The sequence below is a fragment of the Brassica napus genome, chromosome C8 (genome assembly GCF_020379485.1).
Source record: "Brassica napus cultivar Da-Ae chromosome C8, Da-Ae, whole genome shotgun sequence".
NCBI classification, from domain to species: Eukaryota; Viridiplantae; Streptophyta; class Magnoliopsida; order Brassicales; family Brassicaceae; genus Brassica; species Brassica napus.
In genome coordinates this window covers 32,861,160-32,884,111 of record NC_063451.1, presented here as the reverse complement: position 1 = coordinate 32,884,111, position 22,952 = coordinate 32,861,160, and the positions used below count along the sequence as shown (strand labels likewise).

At 37.4% G+C, this 22,952-nt stretch overlaps 1 protein-coding gene and 1 pseudogene across 1 annotated transcript; one reads left to right on the top strand and one right to left on the bottom strand.

The window, feature by feature from the left end:
- Positions 1–20,058: 20,058 nt before the first annotated feature.
- On the top strand, positions 20,059–20,186 carry LOC125592232 (annotated as a pseudogene).
- A 912-nt stretch (positions 20,187–21,098) lies between these two features.
- Positions 21,099–22,630, bottom strand: LOC111203296 (membrane steroid-binding protein 2). The gene is made up of 2 exons (XM_022696887.1): positions 22,208–22,630; positions 21,099–21,640 (listed from the first exon to the last, which is right to left on the bottom strand). The coding sequence occupies exons 1-2, from the start codon at positions 22,513–22,515 to the stop codon at positions 21,280–21,282; spliced, it is 669 nt and encodes a 222-aa protein (XP_022552608.1). The 5' UTR covers positions 22,516–22,630; the 3' UTR covers positions 21,099–21,279.
- Between the last annotated feature and the right edge of the window lie 322 nt (positions 22,631–22,952).

Here is a 22,952-nt window from a genome sequence, read left to right as displayed (position 1 = left end):
GCTTCTAATTAATTTTTCATATGTGAAAAATAAAATGCTTGCAATTGATTAGTAACTTGATTAGCCTCTGAGTTTTCTTTCTGTTTAACTTTTATTGTTAATCATGAGACGACATGGCCGGTCTAATTTGAATGATACCATAACAAATGCTATTAAAACGACTAAACTGTGTAGTAACATAACTAGATTGATTGTTACAGTAAGTATCATTATATGTGATCAAAAGTACCCGATATTATAAAACGTATCATTAGATGTTGTACGTAATGGATTAACGACTAACGAACGATAGCTAATGTTATTCTACTAAATCAAAATATCTACAAGATAATTAGACGACGGATCTGATGATTAAGTGGTCTACTAATTAATTCAATTGATTTTCATAAAATTGAGACGGTTTATAAAACGACTAGCAACTAGTCGATCAGTTTTCTTAACATGCATTATTGACACTTTCAGTTATTCACCAACACCATGCAGAAATCAATTAGAAAGGAAACACCTAATTTATAACGGCAGTTTGCCAGTTCTCTACTTAAGTCTAGTAAAATTTGACAAAAGATATATTTAATGAGCATTTCACGACAAACTGGCAGCACATCCTTATATTTGTCTCATATCGGAACAAGACTTAACACGTTCTACGATATATGTTTTTATTTTACGATACGTGTTTCAGCCCATAGCTTATACTATCTGGAGGGAAAGGAACCAGCACAGACATGGAGAAAATCCATCTACGACAATAAGATTGATCAAACACATTGATAAGGGAGTTAGAAACAGGCTTCTTCCGATCAGAAAGATAGAAAATTACGATTATGTTGAGTACTTGAGTTCTGATTTGGTACAAGACCAACCAACTAATGCAGTTGATATACATCTTTTATATTTTGCATTTGATGTAAACCAAAAGCTTTGATTTGAATAATTTTAACATTCAATTCAATTTGAAAAGAACTTTGAACTATTCTTATTGGTTATACACAGAAATATTCTTCTAATTCAACTGTTTGCTGTATTATTTTTCTTAAGGATAGAGTTGAAGAAGACTTTGCAATCTTTAACTAACACATACTTGCCTTCCTCTATAGAAACTCTTGTAAGATATGAAAAACAAACAGAAACTATTGGTGAACTGGCTTTTGTTTTTCTTCTTTATATGTCACTTATAATATAGATACTTGTTTGAATTACAAAGTTATTAAATTAATAAAATATGGTTTGATGATGACATTTAGTATAATAACAATTTATATTAGTTTTGTTCTTGTGTCACCATACAAAATCAAATTCAATAGAATCTGCGCATCTTATCGACCGGGAATAGATTATTGGTTCATATGTTGCACATAAGCTTCACCGAAGGTCTGGCTACCACTTTGGAATCGGAATCAGAACTTTATGGAAACTTACGAAATCTTATTTCTAAAACGCTTCTAAAATATCCTATTTAAAAACACGCTGGAATTAAGCTTACGGTTCCGTTTTTGAATCACACTTCCGTTTTAGGAAAAAACACAATGTCATAAAAAAAATATAAAATCATATTTTTTTTGTTTTCATATAAAATCTAAAGTTTAATAGTACAGAAATAGAGATAATAGAAATATATATACAAACATTAAAACTAGTACTATAAATTATCTTTACGTATTGAGGCTTTTATTAGAGATATTATATATATGTATTCAAATATATTGTGTCAATTTAATTTTAAATACTCCATCTCTTTCATAATAGATGATGTTTTAGAAAGTTTTAGTTGTCTCATAATAGATGATTATTTGACATTTCTATGTCAACTTTAATTTTATTGAAAACTATTTAACCAATTAGTTTATACATCTTCGTTTATAATTGGTTACATTGTTTTTAATTTATATTTTAAAAATTGCTTTTAAGAGAAAAGTGAATTGTTTTAATCGTTGCGCTTTCTTTCAAAACAGCAAGTATAATGAAATAGATGAAATATTAAAAATATTATAAACTTAATTTATTTTTCACAGTTTTAATATGAAATAATTTAAAATTATTATAAATTGATAAAAGTTTATTTATTTTGAATCATATAATTTTTAGTCATAAATTTTATAAAAATTTCTTATATATATATATATATATATATTTCCAACACGTTCCTGTTTCTTAATGTTTTCAACATCTCGTTTCTACGCTTTCATACGATTCCGCTTCTGCATACCCGTTTCTAATTTCATGTAACATACTTTAGCATTAACTTAACACCACAAGAAAACACTCCGAATTCCGACGGAGCTTCCGTCGGACACCAAGGTCGTCGGACATTTGCGACGGAATACTGACAAATTTCCGACCAAATCCAAAAAAATGAAGTCGTCGGAATTCCGTCGGCCATTTCCGACGGAATTCCGACGACATACGGTTCGTCGGAATTTTCCGACGACTTTTCGACGACATTCCGATAAAAAATGTAATTGTTGTAGTCGTCGGAAGTTCGTCGGTATATTCCGACGGAATTCCGACGACATTCCGATTAACAGCAAAGTCGTCGGAATTCCATCGGTATTTTCCGACGGAATTCCGACGAACCATGTGACCGTTGCCGACAAATACATATGACCGTTGTATAGCCGTTTGGGATTGGACAATTCCGACGGAATTCCGACAGACTTCTTTACATCCGTCGGAATTTCGTCGGAAAGTCGTCGGAGGTTCGTAAGCAATTTCCTATAAATACAACCCCTCCTCATTCAACTCATTCACACTTCATTCTCTCTTCATTCTCTTTAGTCATAACAATTCCGTGAAAATCATGTCTTCAGAAGTTTATTATCGTTCGTGGATGGATAAACCTCATTTGGATCCGAACACCAATTTGCTTACGGAAGAATACGTTCAAGGGATTGGAGAATTCATGAGGCTTGTTCAACAGCAACCGGATGCAAAAAGTGGTATGTTAAGATGTCCCTGCTCTTCTTGCAATAATAATAAGGTTATAAAAGAATTTGATGTTTGGACTCATTTGTATATGAAAGGGTTTTCACGTAATTATAAAGTTTGGTACCTTCATGGGGAAACTGGTTATGAATATGGTAGTACTAGCGAACCTCAGCCTGTTAGTGAACCTCAGCCTGATATTAGGTTAGAAGAATCTAGAACGGATATAGATTATGGTGTAGGTACTGAGCAGATGGTACATGATCATTATAGAGGGGAAGAACCAAACCCCGAGTCTAGGGGATTTTTTGACATGTTGGATGCAGGAAAACAACCTTTGTATCAAAATTGTAGAGATGGTCATTCAGTCTTATCATCTGCAACTAGATTAATGGGTATTAAGACAGACTATAATTTGGCTGAAGAATGTATGGATGCGATTACTGATTTTGTCAAAGGTATTCTACCTGAGGATAACCTTGCACCGGGTTCATACTACGAGGTTCAGAAACTTGTTGCAGGTCTTCAACTACCGTATGAAGTGATAGATGTATGTATTGACAACTGCATGATCTACTGGAGAGCGGATGAGACATGGAATGTATGCAAATTTTGTGGGAAACCTCGTTATCAGGAGACGAGGGGAAGACTTCTGATCCCATTCAAAAGAATGTGGTATTTGCCTTTGACGGAAAGATTGAAGAGGTTGTATCAGTGTGAGCGCACAGCAAAAGCAATGAGATGGCATGCAGAGCATTCCACAAATGGTGAGATTAGACATCCTTCAGATGCAAAGGCTTGGAAACATTTCCAGTCAACATATCCAGAATTTGCGGAAGAGAGAAGAAATGTTTATCTTGGATTATCTACTGATGGTTTCAGCCCATTTGGAAAGCATGGAAGGCAGTATTCTCTATGGCCAGTTATTGTGACACCGTACAACTTACGGCCGAGCTTGTGCATGCGACGAGAGTTTTTGTTTCTCTCAATTCTAGTCCCCGGGCCAGATCATCCTAAAAGATCACTAGATGTGTTTCTTCAACCACTAATATATGAGTTGCAACAACTATGGGCGCATGGTTTTGAGACATACGATGTTTCGCGCAAAGAAAACTTTCAGATGCGGGCAGTACTTATGTGGACAATAAGTGACTTTCCAGCATATGGTATGTTATCTGGATGGACAACACATGGGAAGCTATCATGTCCATATTGTCAAGATGACACAGATGCTTTCCAACTAAAGAACGGAAGGAAAACGTGTTGGTTTGACTGTCACAGACGATTTCTACCACCTGATCATCCATACCGCAGGAGTAAGACTTCGTTTACGAAGAACAAGCAGGTGACGGACGGGTTCGTCGGAAATTCGTCGGAATAGACCGATTCCGACGAATTTCCGACGATTTCGGCCATCAGAATCCCCCTGTTTTCTTGTAGTGTAAGCGATTTGAGTTTTTTCTGTAACAATGGGTGTGATTAGGCTAACAAGATGACATATATAATATGTTCATTTTGGTAACATATAGAATGTATTTAGAACTTATTTTGTTATACATAGTCTAGAATTATATTTGATTAGCAGAGTCTTGACTGGGTTTGTTTATGGTGATGACAATAAATATGTATTTAGCTTCTGCCTTGCTATATACAAGTTCTACACACACAAAAAAAAAACTGAAAATGATGTAATATCGTGGCAATTATATGATTGATGATTGATTGATGTTTTATCAAAAAAAAATTATATGATTGATGGTTCTATATATATTATGGTAGAAAATGCATTTACTGTGAAATGAGTTTAGAAAGATGATATAAACAAGTCATTACTATCGCTTTTTGTAGTATCTTCATTCTTCAACTACAAAAACATAAAATTGTTTTAAAAATGCCTCTATATATATATTGATATTGATAAACATAATACATCCACTGCAAACACCTAAGCAACCGACACTTCAATGACGTTATCTGCGGATGAATTATTTGTCATATATTATTTTAAAATAATTACATAGTTTTATTGTGTTAGTTCAAGATTCCATATCGTTTTCTCTACTATGTACAGTTTCACTACCATAGTCACGTATGCCTATGGTAAACTAGTAGTATTAATTAGCATTCAACTAATAGAAAAACGATATTGAAACTAAAACAAGTATTGTTTGGAGTCAACCCTTATCCCCATTTGCGGATACAAATTGACCCAATTTCCACTTGTGATATTAATAAGTTTATACTTATGTTATTTTGTCAGTGTCAGCTAAAATACTTATGTTCTTAAAATCACCAAGAGGTGCGGATCAAGGAAAATTAATTAAGAAACATAACTGTTCTGTTAATCAATGAAGATATAGTTTTCGTTAAATACTTCGGGGGGTTTTACTTATTGGTGTATATATTAATAACATAGATATCCCACGTTGCCTAAGTTATTTGAGTCAACTATGTAAAAGTCGTGGACACAAACATGTTTCAGAATCTAAGGGTGTAACCGGTTTTTCCGTTGTCACTCGCAAATAAAGTTTTGTAGTTAGTTATCGATTGTTGGCGTTTTATAACAAATTTCAAATTGTTCCATACTTTCTAAAATCAAAAACTAATTTTTTTTACGGTTGTAGATAAATAAGCATATAAATATTTTCTATAATATTTTTATTTCTTTAATTTAACTTTTAAAATTAAAATATAATAAATAAAAGTATATATACATTTCATATTTTATTTTAAAGTCACTAACAGTATCATAATTTATTTTGTAAAAACTATAAACCAAAATTATTCACTATAATTTTTAAACATTAATATATATATATATATACATATATAAAAATATATATACATACATAAATGAAACAAAATATTCTTCTAAAAGTTCTAATATAAATCTTCAAATTGAAATTATATCATTTAAACTACAAAAATAAATAAATAATATAATATTATTATTAATAATTATATTTATGATTAATTTTTTTTTATCATAATAGTATATTTTATATTTGGGTTTTCTGCAAAAAAACCCTTAATGTGATTTTTTTTTGCAAATTAATCCGCGAACTCAAAAACCCACGGGTCAACCCTCCAAGTGCCAGTCAAACCGCAATATAACCCTCGGCCATATTTATGTGTATTTGACTGTGTATAATTTTAACATTTTTTCAATACTAGGTCGTTTTGGTGCTAATTTTTTAATGAAAAAAATTTGTTGAACACCACCTTCATTGTGCATTTACGCAAGCTCCCATGTCCGAGAAAAACAAGGTCATTTCGTTTTAGAAATCTATATAATTGCGTTTGTTAAGTAAACAAATATATTTGTTGGCCGAGATGGTTATATAGCATGCACATGGTATTTAAGGTTCAAATTTCAAACCACGAGCTCAACAAATTTTTTTCATTAAAAAATTAGCGCCAAAACGACCTAGTATTGAAAAAATGTTAAAATTATACACAGTCAAATACACATAAATACGGCCGAGGGTTATATTGCGGTTTGACTGGCACTTGGAGGGTTGACCCGTGGGTTTTTGAGTTCGCGGATTAATTTGCAAAAAAAAACCACATTGAGGGTTTTTTTGCAGAAAACCCTTTATATTTTTATAGTGTTACAATATGTTAATATTTTATTATTAAACCGATGTAATATTTTATAATCAACTAGTCATAAATATTCTGTAAATGCACTGATTTCTAACCGATGTACCAGTCGTACAAATCGTTTATTAATGTTAGAAACCGCAACCATTCACATTCACAAATTTCTACGACCGCAACTGTAACCGCTGTGTTTCAACTAATTTGGATTACAAACAGCTTCATCACTAATACATAAATACCGGCCGTTTATTTTAAATGATGTTTTGTGATGGTGATTAACGATAATTATTAAAAAAAACATTTTTTTTTGTTTGTTGGAGTTTGAAATAATAATCTGACTATAAATACTGCGTCTTTATCTTTTATATCTTGTTCCTTTTCTACTTGGGTTGTCTCTTTCGTGAATCATTTTTTTTGTAACCAAAAGATTTAAGACCAGTGTCCAAACTAAGCATCGATGTCTACATCCGTCATATAAATATGCGATGGCCAAAAAGAAGAATTATCTAGTAGCAATTGATTTCTAATCAACAACAAAATGACGATGGTCTGAAGTTCCATCAGTTGGTTACTTTTTTTTTTCCTGGGCTGCAGTTCAACGTTTCATTAATCAAAATGCTTATACAATAAAGACTTTTCTCAGCTTCTATAGAAGGCTTTAACCACTAATAGGTAATATTTAAGGGCACAGATCACCTGTATAGACTCCCTTAATTAACCACTCTATCGGCCTGGAGTTTAGCATCATAAAAAGTTAGTAAAGTTCATTAAGCCTCGTGTAAGGGTTGGGAGCACCTGCCAAACCAACTGTTCATGCTAAGCGAGTAACAAATCTCTTGAGTCAGAGTCAAACACTACCATTGAGTAGCCAAGTTCGCAGATTGCAAGAATTGCCTTTTATCAATTGTTTACTTTGGTTCTTATTTACCACATATTGAAACTGTTAAACAAAAGTCTTAAAAGTATTCAAAATCCAATCAACGTTTCAGCTCAAGTTCAGTTTAGGTTTCAATTCAAGTTCAATTTATAATTTTTATTTTATTTTTTGAATGTCTATAACAAAATATACTTTTAACAATAGACTATGGATATTATATAATATTATATCCATAGCTAACCTTAGTATTTAGTTTCAGATTCTTTTTTTTTTCTTGAACATATTTAGTTTTAGATTCCTCCGCCCATATATATGAATTGGACACCTCTTAATTAGTTTAAATTGGTATCTCCAAAGAGTAGAAAACCATTTGGTGTTGAAGTATAAAACTTTCAAGTTGTGTACTACATTTGTTAAAGAGGTTTTCTATTCAACAAAATTAAGGACGTTTTATTCACAACTCATCTTTTAGTTTTGAAACAAAGTTTTCTCTGTTAAGAACTTTAACACACCTTCTCTTGATTTCGTTTTTAGACTTTCAGGTAGTAGATATATCGTGACTAACTAACAAAATTACTAATTTTGTAGATACTCAGTTACAACTATTTTTAATATAGTCAGTGTATACACCTCTCCGACAATCTTTAATTTTATAATGTCTTCTTGGAAAGAGTCTCTCATAAATTTATTTATAGGTACATTTTGACTTGTCGTTATGCATATAAAAAAGTAAATTGTTCATTGATGATGCATGTATAAGAAAATTAATTAAAGCCTCTAGCCATCAAATCAAACAATAAGTAAAAAGGAGATACGGGCTCCATTGAGCATATCCACGTCAGCATGGAAAATCAACCAATGAGATGAATTGGTTTTGCCACGTCAAGAGAAGGTGAAACTGGGTCTTTCGTGTAAGCTGTTTTAAATCTTAAAATTTTAATTCGGCCCACATCAAACCCACGTCGACAAACCTTTTTTTTTCCTCTAAAGCTTTGAGTCCATCTTTTAGGACTCTTCCACTTCGTCTTCTTTGTTCTATTCTCTGAATTTTCGGTTACTTTGAGCCACTTCTTATCAATTAATGATGATCTTTAAATTTTTTTTGAATGTTCTGTTTCGTTCCTCTTCCCCTTGATCCTCTTCCTATATAAAGAGCTATAACATACTATGAATAGTTACATCCATACTATCAAACCAATTGAAAGGTCAAAGTTTTCCTTTTTCATCATCTTTTTTTAATGACGAGGTTTATGGTGTCGTTTTCTTTTCCAAAGTTACTACATTCGAAAGGAAGAGCTAATCATGCATCAACTGATTGTCTGAACCTCTCTGCGTATCTTTCACTATCAGTGACGCCTTCGCTCCTCCTCTATAGGTAATTCTCCAATAGCTTTTCCCATTCTATAGGTATAATCCTAAATCTCACAAGTTTTGGATATGCAGATCCAGCTGTTATATTAACTTTGATAGTAATTCACGCCGAGAAAGAAATCTCATAAGATTCTAGCATAGTAACCCGTTCTCTAGTTTTATGATTGTTATTTGTGGGATTATTAGGATTCACTGTGATGGGCCATGAGAGAAGATATACTTCAGACCTGAACAAGTGAAGGTTGTGATCAACTCTTGTGGTGGGCTGTGTTCTGGTTTCAGTGATGTCACATATATGTGAGTTTATAATTTCGAAAACTTCTCTATTATAGTGAGAGAGAGACAGTGTGTGATCTTTTTGTAGATGTTATGAAAGTTCTTATGATTGTTGTTTGATAAATTATTGCAGATTGTCATCACTCTTGAGATTTGTGGTGTTAAGGAAATTGTTGAGATTCCTTCTGATTATCATGGCTTCAATACATCATTGTGATAAATTTTCAGTGTGAGATTGTTGAACACTAAATCTCTGTTCCTCTTCACCTAACCATATGATTTTGTTTATCTTAATTACAGAACGTGTGAAGGAGATTATGATGGATTCGAAAGGTGGTAAAAAGAAGTCTAGAGTAATAGTTCCGTATCTTATGAAGCCCCCCTTGGTTACAGCTTTGAAGATGTTTGTCCTAGCAATGGAATCAAGAAACTCAATTCTTCTGATTGTTACAATGCAACTCAAATCTTCTATTTGGTTACATTTTATGAAGCCTCCTCCTAATATAGTTTAGCTTTCTTCAATTTCCATTTTATAATTTATTTTCTTCTAAGATTTTTTTCTGCTGATTCCTGATGGTGTTTATGGCTTATCCGCAATCGTTTTCGAAGGTTACGATAAGCGACTTGAGGTTTCTTTCTTCGAGCCAAGCATCTTTCAATACTCCAAGGGACGATGTGCCCTGACCAAGTCCCAGTTGGACGAAATACTCACCTGCATGCATGCAAGATAGTGTCCCCTTTCTACAACGATCACTTGATGGGAAACGATGAGACTAACAAGGCATGTCTATGCTGCCTCTGCTCAGTCCCCAGTCCCCTAGCAACTGCAACAACAATGTCTACACAAGGTATTTTACGAGAACGAAAGTGGCAAGACCGGATCAATGACTGACTAGTCTGGAATCAGAAATGCAATCTCCATTATCCTTGTGACTTCTGAAGATGGGTTTGGGTACACTAGCTTCAAAGCTGTAGGTTATGAATTCAACACTATCCACCTGAGTCAGCTGGTGACAAGGGTTTTGTCTTGCTAGGAGCCCAAGAAACTGTAGCCGTACACTTGAGTGTTGGAATGAACGAGTACAAGCCGGAGATCAGTGTAGTGGCGGAGCTAGATCTCACGTTTATATAGGTCATAACTCATTTATTAGAGACAAAAATATACATCTATGTGTTTTGAACCTAGGAACACGCGGGTCAATAGGAGAGATCTTGACCAAATTACCACAATAGCAACATGTAAAATAGCCTTACAAGTTTATATTTACTAATTTCACATGGGTCATTTGACCACCATGCTTCTTGTGGGAACCAAAATTCGCACTGTCGATTTCCGTTTAAATTAGGAAAGTAGGAGAACCCTAGTTTCCCAGAGGTCCCGGATATCTACTAATACCACACGCCAAGCAATCAGAACACGAGATAACAACGATGAAAATATAAGAAATCGTAAAAAGAGCAAAAGGTGTCTTATTCCGAATTCGCGTATGAGCGTTACAACAAGGTAGAAGCCTTGGCTATGAGAGCTGTCGGCGAGATCCCTAATTCTAACAACCTAAGACTGCAAAACCTAGTTGAGTCGCAGCTCGAAATAACACAAACGAAAAGTTGCCTTAATAGCTCTAAGTGCTAAGTTTTCTCTCCCAAAAGTCCTCTTTATGCCTCTCGCCTAGGACTCCTTATATACTCGCTCCTAGGTCGGTTTACGCTTTTCCCCTTCTGCCCTTATGCCATCATAGCTCAAAAATGGAGATATTCCATTTTCCCGATCTTCGTGATTATCTTCGAAAACTTCAGATTTATCCGCGGAAACTTGACATTTATCTTTCCCTGTGAACCAAGCATAAACCGCCATACGGCTTATGGGCTGTTTGGTTAAGAAATTGTAAGTGGGCTTCAAGTCATGTCTTAGGTCTCTTTGGGCCGTCTTTTGACTCGAAACGTTTATTACGGTTTCTTCGATAAAAACGAACTTTCCGCGGTTTTTATCGTAAAGTTTGATCAATGACTTCGAATGACGAGAAACATGAAATGGTTCAGCTACGGTCTTTGGGATATAGCATTAAAGAGTAGACGAGAATGCATGAATTCGCGTCGTATCGACGTTTTGGGAAAGCTCGATCGCTTCGTAACGATCAAAATGTGCATGTGCTCGGTCACTACGTAGCGACCGTGCCGTGTGTAGCGAACGAGCTCGAGCCAAGCTCGGTCACTACGTAGCGACCGAGTAGTACGCGCGCCCGGTCACTACGTAGCGACCGAGCCTGGCTCGATCTCGGTCGCGCAGAATGGTGTAGTAGAACGAATGAACCAGACATTGCTAGAGAGAGCAAGGTGCATGCTCTCGAATGCTGTTCTGGATAAGCGGTTTTGGGCTGAAGCAGTCAACACAGCTTGTTACTTGATAAATCTCGGTCTCCACACAGGCATTGAGTGCAGGATACCTTCTGAAGTGTGGTCAGGTAGATCTGCTGATTATTCACTTCTAAGAGTGTTCGGTTGCACTGTTCACTATCATGTAAGTGAAGTTAAACTAGAGTCGAGAGCAAGGAAGGGAATTTTTATGAGCTACGGCGATGGAGTCAAGGGATACAGGGTCTGGTCTCCATCAGAAAACCGAGTGATTCTAAGGAGGAATGTTTTCTTCGATGAAGCATATATGGTTAGAAGCTCATGGTCCAGTTCTGAAGTAGAGAAAGGTAGCACTGATAAACAGGTGGAGCTGCAAGATGATCATGAAGTGATCAATGTGCAGGAACACACTAGAAAATCAAGAGGAGCGTGTAGAAGAAGTTCAGTTGGAGTCTACGGAGACTCAACCGCCTGATGCGACCAAGAAGGGTTGATGTCAGGCCACCAGAGAGATATCGTTTTGATGATATGGTGGGTTATGCACTTCAGGTTGCAGAGGAAGTGGATACGTATAAACCATCCACTTACATAGAAGTTGGTTCTTGTCCCGAGTATGAGAAATGGCATGCAGCAATGGAAGACGAAATGGAGTCTCATGAGAAGAATCATACATGGGATTTGGTCACATTACCACCAGGGAGAAGAGTTGTTACATGCAAGTGGATCTACAAGATTAAGGATGGAGCATCGCCGACAGAAGGAGTTAAGTATAAATCTCGGGTTGTTGCAAGAGGTTTTAGTCAGAGAGAGGGAGTAGACTACAATGAGATATTTTCACCAATGGTCAGACATACTTCCATCAGAGTGTTGCTAGCGCTGGTAGCACATCAGGACTTGGAGCTTGGGTAACTCGATGTGAAGACTGCGTTTCTTCATGGAGAGCTTGAGGAGGAGATATACATGACTCAGCCGGATGGTTTCCGAGTTCCTGGAAAAGAAGACTATGTGTGTAAGCTTCGGAAGTCTCTTTATGGACTTAAGCAGTCTCCCAGACAATGGTACGAGAGATTCGACAGCTATATGATCAAGTTGGGCTACATCAAAAGTCCTTATGATTGTTGTGTCTACATGAGAAAATTGAAAGATGACACATTCATCTATTTGGTGCTCTATGTTGATGACATGCTGATAGCTGCAGAGAAGATGTGTGACATCAAGAAGCTGAAGGAGCTTCTGAATTCTGAATTTGAGATGAAGGATTTGGGTGCAGCAAAGAAGATTCTAGGGATGGAGATCTTCAGAGATAGGGAGAAGAAGAAGTTGTTCTTGTCACATAAGGTGTTGACAAGGTTCGAAATGTCTTCCTGTAAACGTATTAGTACTCCGTGTGCATCAAATCTTCATCTTACCATGTATGAGGTTCAGTCTGAAGAAGAGATAGAGTATATGTCTCGAGTTCCTTATGCTAGCGCTGTAGGTAGCTTGTTGTATGCAATGGTCTGCACAAGACCAGATCTGGCACATGCAGTCAGTGTGGTTAGCAGGTTTATGGGACAACCTGGAAAGGAGCATTGGGCAGCTCTGAAGCGGATTTTCCGGTATCTGAAGGGTACATCTGATGTTGGTCTCATCTATGGATGCGACAATCCGCGATTGGTAATAGGCTATTCTGATTGTGATTATGCTGGAGATGTGGACAGCAGAAGATCTATGACCGGTTCTGTGTTCACCTTGGACGGCTCTGTGGTTAGCTGAAAGGCAACTTTATAGTCTACAGTGACATTGTCTACTACTGAGGCAGAGTATATGGCGCTGACAGAAGTTGTGAAGGAAGGAATATGGCTTAGAGGATTGGTTAATGATCTCGGTTTTGCATCAAGATCAGACTACTGTGTATTGTGACAGTTTGAGCGCTATATGCTTAGCCAAGGACCAGGTTCATCATGACAGAACGAAGCATATTGATGTGAGGTATCACTTCCTGAGAGATGAGAAACGAATTGAAGTGAAGAAAGTAGGAAATGCAGATAATCTTGCTGACATGTTCACAAAGTCGGTTCCTCACAGCAAGTTTAAGCATTGCTTAGACTTGCTAAACATCTCAAACTTTTAGTATGGCCCTAAGGGGCATATGGCCCGAAGGGGCATCTGGCCCGCTCGGGCATCTGGCCCATTGGGGCATCTGGCCCGTCGGAGCATCTGGTTCGCAAGGACGTCTGGTCCGTAAGGACGTCTGGTCTATTGGGACATCTGACTGATAACAAACGTCTGGCTCTAGTTGAGCATCTGGCCGTTAAATGGCGTCTGGTTCGTCTAAGCAGCACATCTGGTCCGAAGGGACATCTGAGGAAAAGAGAGCGATGGTACATCTAGCGCAGAGAAGCGCATCTGGTACATTTGGCACTTGAAGGTGCATCTGGTACATCTGATACATCTGTTATTGAGAGGATTCAAGTCAAGGTGGAGAATTATTGATATGCCTTGAATCTGGATGTTACATCTAGGCGATGGATGTTATATCACGTACATCATACCGACTCGGTTGCATCAAGAACGTTGCATCAAGTTATTATGGATGTTACATCTGATCGTGGGCTTAGGCCCATGACTCCATTTAGTCTATGGTTTTAGATGCGAGATGTTACTATATATATCTTGTTTTCGAAGTAACCCTGAACTGACACTCTGTAAACTCAGTATCGCCTCCAATAATAAGATCTCTCTTTGCCCGTGGACGTAGCCAAGTTAGTGAACCACGTTAAATCTCTGTGTCATAGTTACATCGTTTTATTCATTTGTTTCCACATATGTTTCTTCTCACAATTGTTACAACAATGTTGCTATACACGTGGTTGGGAATCTTGTTTCCTTTTGTCTTGTTTGATGTTGTAATATTCTTGTTAGACTATAAATTCAGCCAAACACACAAATATTTAAATTCATGTCATTTCTTTCTTCCATATCTAAATAAATAGAAAAATTTTGTACGATAGCCTTTTTTAATTTTTTGTCACAAAAATATGACTTAATGAAGAAAATAACCAAAATAAGTTTTATTAAAAGGTAAAAATGAATTTTCAAAATTTTTACCTTAAGGTTAACTAATCTAGAGTTAGGGTTTAGGGTTAAAGGGTGGGGTTCTGAGCATAGGGTTTCAAATTTTAAAATATAAATAATTAAATTAAAATTTTCAAAAAATAAAAAAGCTATTTTGGTCATTTTTTATAGCTATTTTTGTGACAAAAACTTAAAAATTATTTGAGAGAATCGATCATCTAAATATACATTCACCATTTATAAAGTTCACTTTTCCAGGGTAAACGGGTATACATGTTCTTCAAAGCTTGATTTCTTTCGGGAAATAGTGGAGGCATTTGATTCCATATTGTGTTCATATGAGCTCTATTGTTACTTTAAGTTATCAGTTTAACACAAAAGAAACATCACTAAATAATAGTTAGAACCTCCATAAGTAGAAAATGTTGGATAAGCTTCAAGTTTACTTGTTCGACAAGCTATTGAAGATAAGGATGAATAGCTTAATATGTTTAGGATAAAGATAAGAATTCCTAGATATACTTGTAATAGGAGAAGTCAAGAATGTCCTATATATAGAGAGGTCTAATGTAAGATGATCTCTACAACAATAGAAAGAAAGTTAAGAAAGAAATAAAACAAAAGAACCTGTTTTATAATTTCTGTGTCTTTGAATACTCTATTTTGGTATCAGAGCCTGAGGTTCAAATCAATCGAAGAACTTAGATACAGAGAATTATGGAAGATTCAAAAGCTTTGGTGAAAGTAAAAGATGGTGTGCCTACCACCGTGGTTTGTCCGATGTTAACGACATCAAACTATACGGTATGGGCGATGAAGATGAGAGTGTTAATGCGCGTGCATAAGGCATGGGAAGCGATCGAACCTGGAGTTGAGGATGAAGAGAAGAACGACATAGCTACATCGCTCTTGTTTCAATCGATATCTGAAGGATTAGTTTTGCAAGTTGGTGACCTAGGTTCCCCTAAACTTATTTGGGAAGCTATACGATCAAGGAACTTAGGTGCAGAACGAGTTAAATCAGCTCGACTATTAACTCTAATGAATTAATTTGATCGATTGAAGATGGATGACACAGACTCTATTGACACGTTCTCAGGGAAGATATCTGAACTCGCCTCTAAAGCAAGTTCGTTAGGTCAGAGCATTGAGGGATCAAAGATTGTGAAGAAGTTTCTTAATAGCTTGCCACCTAAGTTTATTCATATGACGGCCTCGTTGGAACAGCTATTGGATTTGGAAACTACAAGCTTTGAAGACATAATTGGAAGACTTAAAGCTTATGAAGAGCGAATCAAAGGTTTTGAATCATATGAACAACAAGGGGCTCTTCTGTATTCAAATTCAGAGAAGTCATATGACAATGGAGGAAGAGGCAGAGGACAGAACAGAGGACGTGGTCGCGGTACCAGAGGAAGAGGACGTGGTAGAGGTAACAATGGCAAGAGGAGTAAAGAGAAAAGAAACTACTCTCAGATCATATGCTACAATTGTAAGAAGAAGGGTCACTTTGCTTCGGTCTGTACCGAGAAGAAAGATAACGAGGAGCTAAACAAAACCGAAACAGAGGTAGCAGAAGCAGCCTTATACATGCACGATGTAATATTCCTCAACGAAGAGAAAGTTATACCAAAGAAGCTGGAATTTCACGAGAAAGAAGAAGGTGTGTGGTATCTTGACAATGGCGCTTCAAATCATATGACAGGAGAGAGGTCCTACTTCTCCGAACTAAACGAAAACGTCAAAGGAAAGGTAAAGTTTGGGGATGGATCATTTGTCGAGATAAACGGTAAAGGGTCGATCTTGTTTGAAGCTAAGACAGGGGAGCAGAAGCTGTTACAAGACATCTACTATATCCCGGAGCTAAAGAGTAACATCTTGAGTCTGGGACAAGCAACTGAGCAAGGTTGTGATGTTCGAATGAAAAACAACTTCTTAACATTAAGAGACCCTGAAGGGAGGTTACTAGTAAAGGTATTGAGGACTGCAAATCGACTGTACAAGTTGAAATTGAAAGTAGGAAAAGCGACTTGTTTGCACGCAAGACTCGAGGAAGATTCATGGAGATGGCACGCCAGACTTGGTCATGTAAGCTTCAAGACTGTAAAAGCCATGGCAACTCACAATATGGTGATTGGATTGCCAGAGATAAAAGAAGAAAAACAACTCTGCGATTCGTGCTTGGTAGGCAAGCAAGCTAGACAGTCTTTTCCCAAAGCAACGGCGTTTAGATCATCTCAACCACTTGAGCTATTGCACGCAGACCTTTGTGGTCCTATCTCACCAGCAACACTGTCGCTAAACCGCTACATCTTTGTCATAATTGACGACAGCACAAGATTCATGTGGACGATCTTATTGAAAGAAAAGAGCGATGCATTCGACAGGTTTAAAGCGTTTAAGAAACTTGTCGAGAAAGACTTAAAGAAAGAGATCATGACGCTACGCACAGACAGGGGAGGTGAGTTTACCTCACACGAGTTCAATACGTTCTGCAATGACAACAGCATAAGGAGGCATCTAAATGCACCCTACACCCCGCAACAGAATGGCGTGGTGGAGCGTAGAAACCGGACCCTTATGGAGATGACTCGCAGCATACTCAAGGCAATGGGTGTGCCTAATTACTTATGGGGAGAGGCAGTGCGTCACGCAACGTACCTGATTAACAGAGTGCCTACAAGAGCCTTGTCTAATCAAACTCCCTATGAGTGTTTAAAGGGAAGAAAGCCGAGTGTATCACATATTCGGGTATTTGGCTGCACAGCGTATGCTAAGAAGGATGGAGGACATTTAAAGAAGCTCGATGATAGATCAGAGGCTGCAGTTCATCTTGGCATTGAGCCAGGATCGAAAGCATACAGACTCTACAATCCCACTTCAAAGAAAATTATAGTAAGTCGGGATGTAGTTTTTGATGAGAAGGCTCGTTGGGATTGGAAGGGAGATGTTAAGCAAGTCCAAAGCAAGCCTGGGATGTTCCATATGGCATGGGGAGCTATAGAAGACAATGGAAGTGGTCCGTTTGTGGTTGGAGTTGCAACTGAAGAAGCTGCTACGAATGATGCGGAAGAAGTAGTCGACTCTGAAGCAGAAACAGAGGTGATACACTCACCTGCAAATGCAGAAGATCAGAACCCCGTTCAAGAGTTAAGACGCTCAACAAGACAAGTAAGCAAACCTGAGTATCTTAAAGATTATGTTTTGTTAGCTGATGTCGAGTGCGAAGTACTACTATTGGCACTGAATGACGAGCCAATGACGATACAAGAAGCGCTTAAAGACAAGAGATGGAGAGTTTCATGTAAAGATGAAATTAATTCTATTGATAAGAATGAGACTTGGGTGCTTGTAGAGAAACCACAAGGAGTGAAGCTGATATAGGTCTCAAGTGGATCTTCAAGGTCAAGCGTAATGCAGACGGTAGCATTAATAAGTTCAAGTCAAGATTGGTCGCAAAAAGATACGTGCAAGAACAAGGTATAGACTTTGATGAAGTCTTTGCTCCCGTGGCTCATCTTGAAACAATAAGACTCCTGATAGCTCTTGCCGCCGCAGAAAAGTGGGAAATACATCACATGGATGTAAAGACAGCTTTCTTGCATGGCGAGTTGATTGAAGAAGTTTATGTAACGCAACCGGAAGGGTTTGTGAAGAAAGGCGAGGAACACAAAGTCTATAAACTGAAGAAAGCTTTGTACGGTCTGCGACAAGCTCCTAGAGCATGGAACACGAAGCTGAATCAGATACTGAAAGAGTTAAAGTTCGTAAAATGCACTAAGGAGAGCTCAGTCTATCGCAAAGAAGAAAGAGGAGATCTTCTCATCGTGGCTACCTATGTAGATGATCTATTCATCACGGGAAACTCAATGAAAGCAATTAAGAAGTTCAAGGAATCGATGTCTGAGAAGTTTGAGATGTCAGATTTAGGTTTGTTAACCTATTATCTCGGCATAGAAGTGAAACAGAGCAAGGAAGGCATTGTGATCAAGCAAGAAGCATATGCTCGACGCATATTAGAGGAAGCAAATATGAGTGACTGCAACTCGGTAAGCATACCAATGGAGTTTGGCGTGCATTTCTCAAAAGCATTGAATGAACCTGAGATTGACGCAAGCGACTATAGAAGAAAGATAGGTTGCTTGAGATACCTGATGCATACGAGACCTGACATGGCGTTTAATGTTGGGATATTAAGCAGGTTTATGCATTCACCGAGAGAGTCACATGGAAAGGCGTTGAAGCAAGTTCAGAGATACTTGAAGGGTTCTTGTGGTTACGGTTTAAGGTACAAGCATGGAGGATATGATCTTGTGGGATACAGCGACAGCAGTTACAACACCGATCCAGACGACGGACGAAGCACGACTGGATACCTGTTTTGTCTCAACGATACACCAATATCATGGTGCTCGCAGAAACAAGATGTGGTCGCGTTATCTTCTTGTGAGGCCGAATACATGGCCGCAACTGAAGCTACTAAGCAAGCGATATGGCTTCAAGAGTTACTAAGCGAGATCATAGGAGGAGAAGTCAAGAGAACCTTGATTCGCGTCGACAACAAGTCAGCCATTGCACTTGCCAAGAACCCGGTATTTCATCGACGCAGCAAACACATCCACAAGCGTTTTCACTTCATTAGAGAATGCTTGGAGAAGGAGTTAGTCGACGTGGATCACATTGCAGGAACAGAGCAACGCGCAGACGTGTTAACTAAAGCATTAGCAAGGATCAAGTTCAAAGAGATGGTGGAACTGATCAAAGTACAAAACCTAAGTGAGAGTGGACTGAAGCTTAGAAAGGAGAATGTTGGATAAGCTTCAAGATTACTTGTTCGACAAGCTATTGAAGATAAGGATGAATAGCTTAATATGTTTAGGATAAAGATAAGAATTCCTAGATATACTTGTAATAGGAGAAGTCAAGAATGTCCTATATATATAGAGGTCTAATGTAAGATGGTCTCTACAACAATAGAAAGAAAGTTAAGAAAGAAATAAAACAAAAGAACCTGTTTTATAATTCTTGTGTTTTTGAATACTTTAGAAAACTGCAAAACAAACAACATATCTTAATTCACGAAAACGTCACTGAAGAAATGGAGAGTAGCTGAATTATTTTTTTGAAAATATTTTAGATTAAAATACAAAATCTGCTATATACCTCTCTCGTATATTTTTAGTGTTTTTTTTCAACATTTTTAGTATTAATAATAATTATCTTTTGGTGAACTATCAGAATAGAAATGCGTTAGAATATATGAATGAGATTCATTGGGCTTGATAAGAATACGTGACTGAAAGGGTACAAACCCGTCATAGCTGGGCGTGTGCCGGTGGTGACAGCAATCACCAATGAGAACAGAGGATAGGCCATATCTGAATATCTGATAGTGATAGCGATCAGCCTTTGGCAGATGAAGACCTCTCTATACGCATATAAAGCCCAAACTTATTTGTGGTCATCAAAACCCACCAAGAGGATTATTAAAATGCGTAGCGGTCTTTCTTTTCAGAGTCCCGCATCGATAAAGTGGGAGAACTGACCAGCAGAAGCTCGCACTATAAATAAACCTCTCCTACGGTCTATGCAAACCACGCAGCCATGTGGTGAGTACAAAGCTAACTATTTTTTCGACTTTTACTAAATAATACCATGGGCTCTCTACGCTAAGTGGCATACGCCTAGAGGTTTCCATTTTTGAGTGGACCCAACAACATTTAGTTGAAAGTTTACCTCAATGGATTATAATTGACTAACCCCGGCTTTGGTATAATACCCAGTTGCAATTGTATTATACTATTTTTCCAATTTGTAGTTTAAGGCATTTTAAATTTGTTAACCATTTCCAAGTTCCTACAGTATTCAAAGCTTTTACTACGGCTCTATTCGTTTACGTGTCGCGCGATCAGTCGCTGTTTTCTCCGACTTGAATGGGAACTCGTGATTGGTCGTGCGATCAGTCGCGCGACATCAAAACAAACAACAACTTGCGACATGCGACCAATCGCAGGTCGCATGTTAAGCGACATTAAAACGAACAATAACCTCGCACGATAGGTAAACAAACATGGCCTACGTTATATCTTTTTACTCTTTTACCTGTTTCACTTTCCTTTACATTATCTGTTTCATGTTCCACTGTTCGAAAACGAATCTCTAATTTGCTATTATATCCAATGAACGCTTCAATCATATTAATTTAGTTACAATCGTGTATCTTGTTATTATTTGTTCTTTGATTATAGACTGTATAAACTGAAAATCTTGTTTATCTATTTTGCTAGTGTACGTTTATTATCTTGGCTCTAAATTCATGAAGGTATCATATTGAACATTGTGGTAGGGGGGTTCAGTTGTTAGCTAGTGTGCCATCAAGATAATCACAAGGAACCTCAATTGCCGTGGTCTTTGTATTCCTATCCTTTGGCCAAATATTGTCTACCTCTACTAGGCTGACCATGTGTTTGAGTTTGTGACTATTATCACGCTAACTTGTTAGATTCCCTTGTCTAAGTTCGCATTTATGGTGCACATACTTACTTCAACTCCAGGCCTTCATAACCAAATCCAGAGATATAAAGTTAGAATTTTTCATCTTTTGATAGAGAAAAGAAATATCGATATATCACCGTAGACATAATGTAATCTGGAGCTTTTCATAACGAGATTTAGATGTCATAAATTCCAAAAGGTACACAGAGTCTTACATTTTTAATTTATTCATTGAGTTTGCTTCTTCCAACTTAAAAAGCTATATACGACTCTTAAAACGAACCACACTAATTTGTCATGAGAAAGTGCTGCTTTGCTTCATTGCCTTAGTCCTCCTTTGCCGCATCACCATTTGCAACATCCTTCTTCTCCGTGGTTTCTTCGGTTTTCTCTTCTATGCTTCTAGAAGTTTCACCGTGGGCAACCTCGGGGGAAGCTTCTTCTACAGTGTTGGTAGAAGGTTCAGCACTTTCTTTGCCTTGTCCATCATTCTTCTGAATGGTCCCGACTTTGACATACTTGCTCATGAACTTGTACTCCCAGTCTTGCAACGCATCAAGCTCAAACGGACCAAGACCAGAGATGTCTCCGGTCAAATCGGTTTCCTCAAAGGACATCTTAGCAAGAGCTCGGCTTGCGTCTTTCCCTGCAAACAGAGCGTATGGTCCAGCTGGTCCATAGAACATCCTGCACAAATTTTAACAGATGAGATGATGTGAGTAAGGGGAAGTAGAGTGAATACTGAAAAACCTACACTTTAGGGTGGTCATATATGTAGCTTAAAACTCAAACTTGAACTTATAAAAGTAGTCATGGAACTAGGAAAATGTGGATAATTAGTTAATGAAGGAATCTCCCTCTACCCAGGACCAGATTCAGACAACTGTAACACATAAGCAAATTAAAAGCCAGACCCTTTTGTAGGTTATCATTCCCAAATGTACTTGCTACTACTAGTGCAAGGATGTTTTCGTAATAATAGGTTCTCCCAGTACGGGTAAAAGTAGGGATCTTTAAACTAACTCGAATACAAGAAAACAAATGAGAAAACAAACACTAAGAATGTTAGGGACGAACAAAAACTACCAAAAAAGTTATCAGCTTTACGAAACGATGTAGATGATCAGGAGCACAAGTACAACCACATCATCAAAGATCAAACCCCCACAAATCTAGAGACTCTGATAAACAATTAGCGCTAAAGAGAATCTGGATTCAATCGTGTTCTGAACAAGTTAAAAAAAAGGAGCAAACCTGCTCTGGGAAACATCGTAGATCTGGCCTTTGATGGCCATGAGAAGGGGCTTTTTTGAATCTGAGCCGTCGTACTGCTTAAGCTCCTCCTCCGTGATTTCTCCGAGCTGAACCGGAGGCGGAAGGGGCTCCGGCTCAGGGTAATCCTCCGTGGAGCGAGGACGGTGTTCCTCGGGAGAGACGAAGAACCCGGAGACAACTTGATAGACTGCGAAAGCGAGAGCTAAGACGGTGAAAAAGGCAGCCGGAGATAGTCCGGTGTAAGCTGTGATGGTTTCCTTCACCGTCTCCCATACTTCAACCACCATGATTAAGAGAGAGAGAGATAATCGGTGGTCACTGGTTAGAGCCGAACAGTCCGTAACGTTTGTTTCTTTTTATTAGAAGGAACAATCAAAATTTCCTCTTAATTTATAATTATTCTCTATAATTAATTACTAGACGTAATTTAGATATTAAAATAACATAAATGGTCAATTACGCAACAAAAATTAAGAAAAACAGAGCTGTCAATAAATGACCGTTGATTTTCAAGGTAGAACAGCTGTAAAATGTTTTTTTTTTAATAATCTAAAAATATTGTATGTGATCTTATAAATTCATAAACGTTTTAAAGAAGATAGTTACACCTAACAAATGGTGGTTTAGTTTAATAAACGGTGCCGTTATTGCCGCCTTGAGCTGAGTAGTAGTAGGTGAGAAGTAGATGATAGCAAAACAAAATGTGACTCTTATCTTCTCTTTG

Excerpts from the sequence above, each read along its gene's own strand:
- LOC111203296 (XM_022696887.1), bottom strand. The coding sequence starts at position 22,515 with ATGGTGGTTGAAGTATGGGAGACGGTGAAGGAAACCATCACAGCTTAC. Across the intron at positions 21,641-22,207 it reads TACGATGTTTCCCAGAGCAG|GATGTTCTATGGACCAGCTG; the intron begins GTTTGCTCCTTT and ends AAATTTGTGCAG.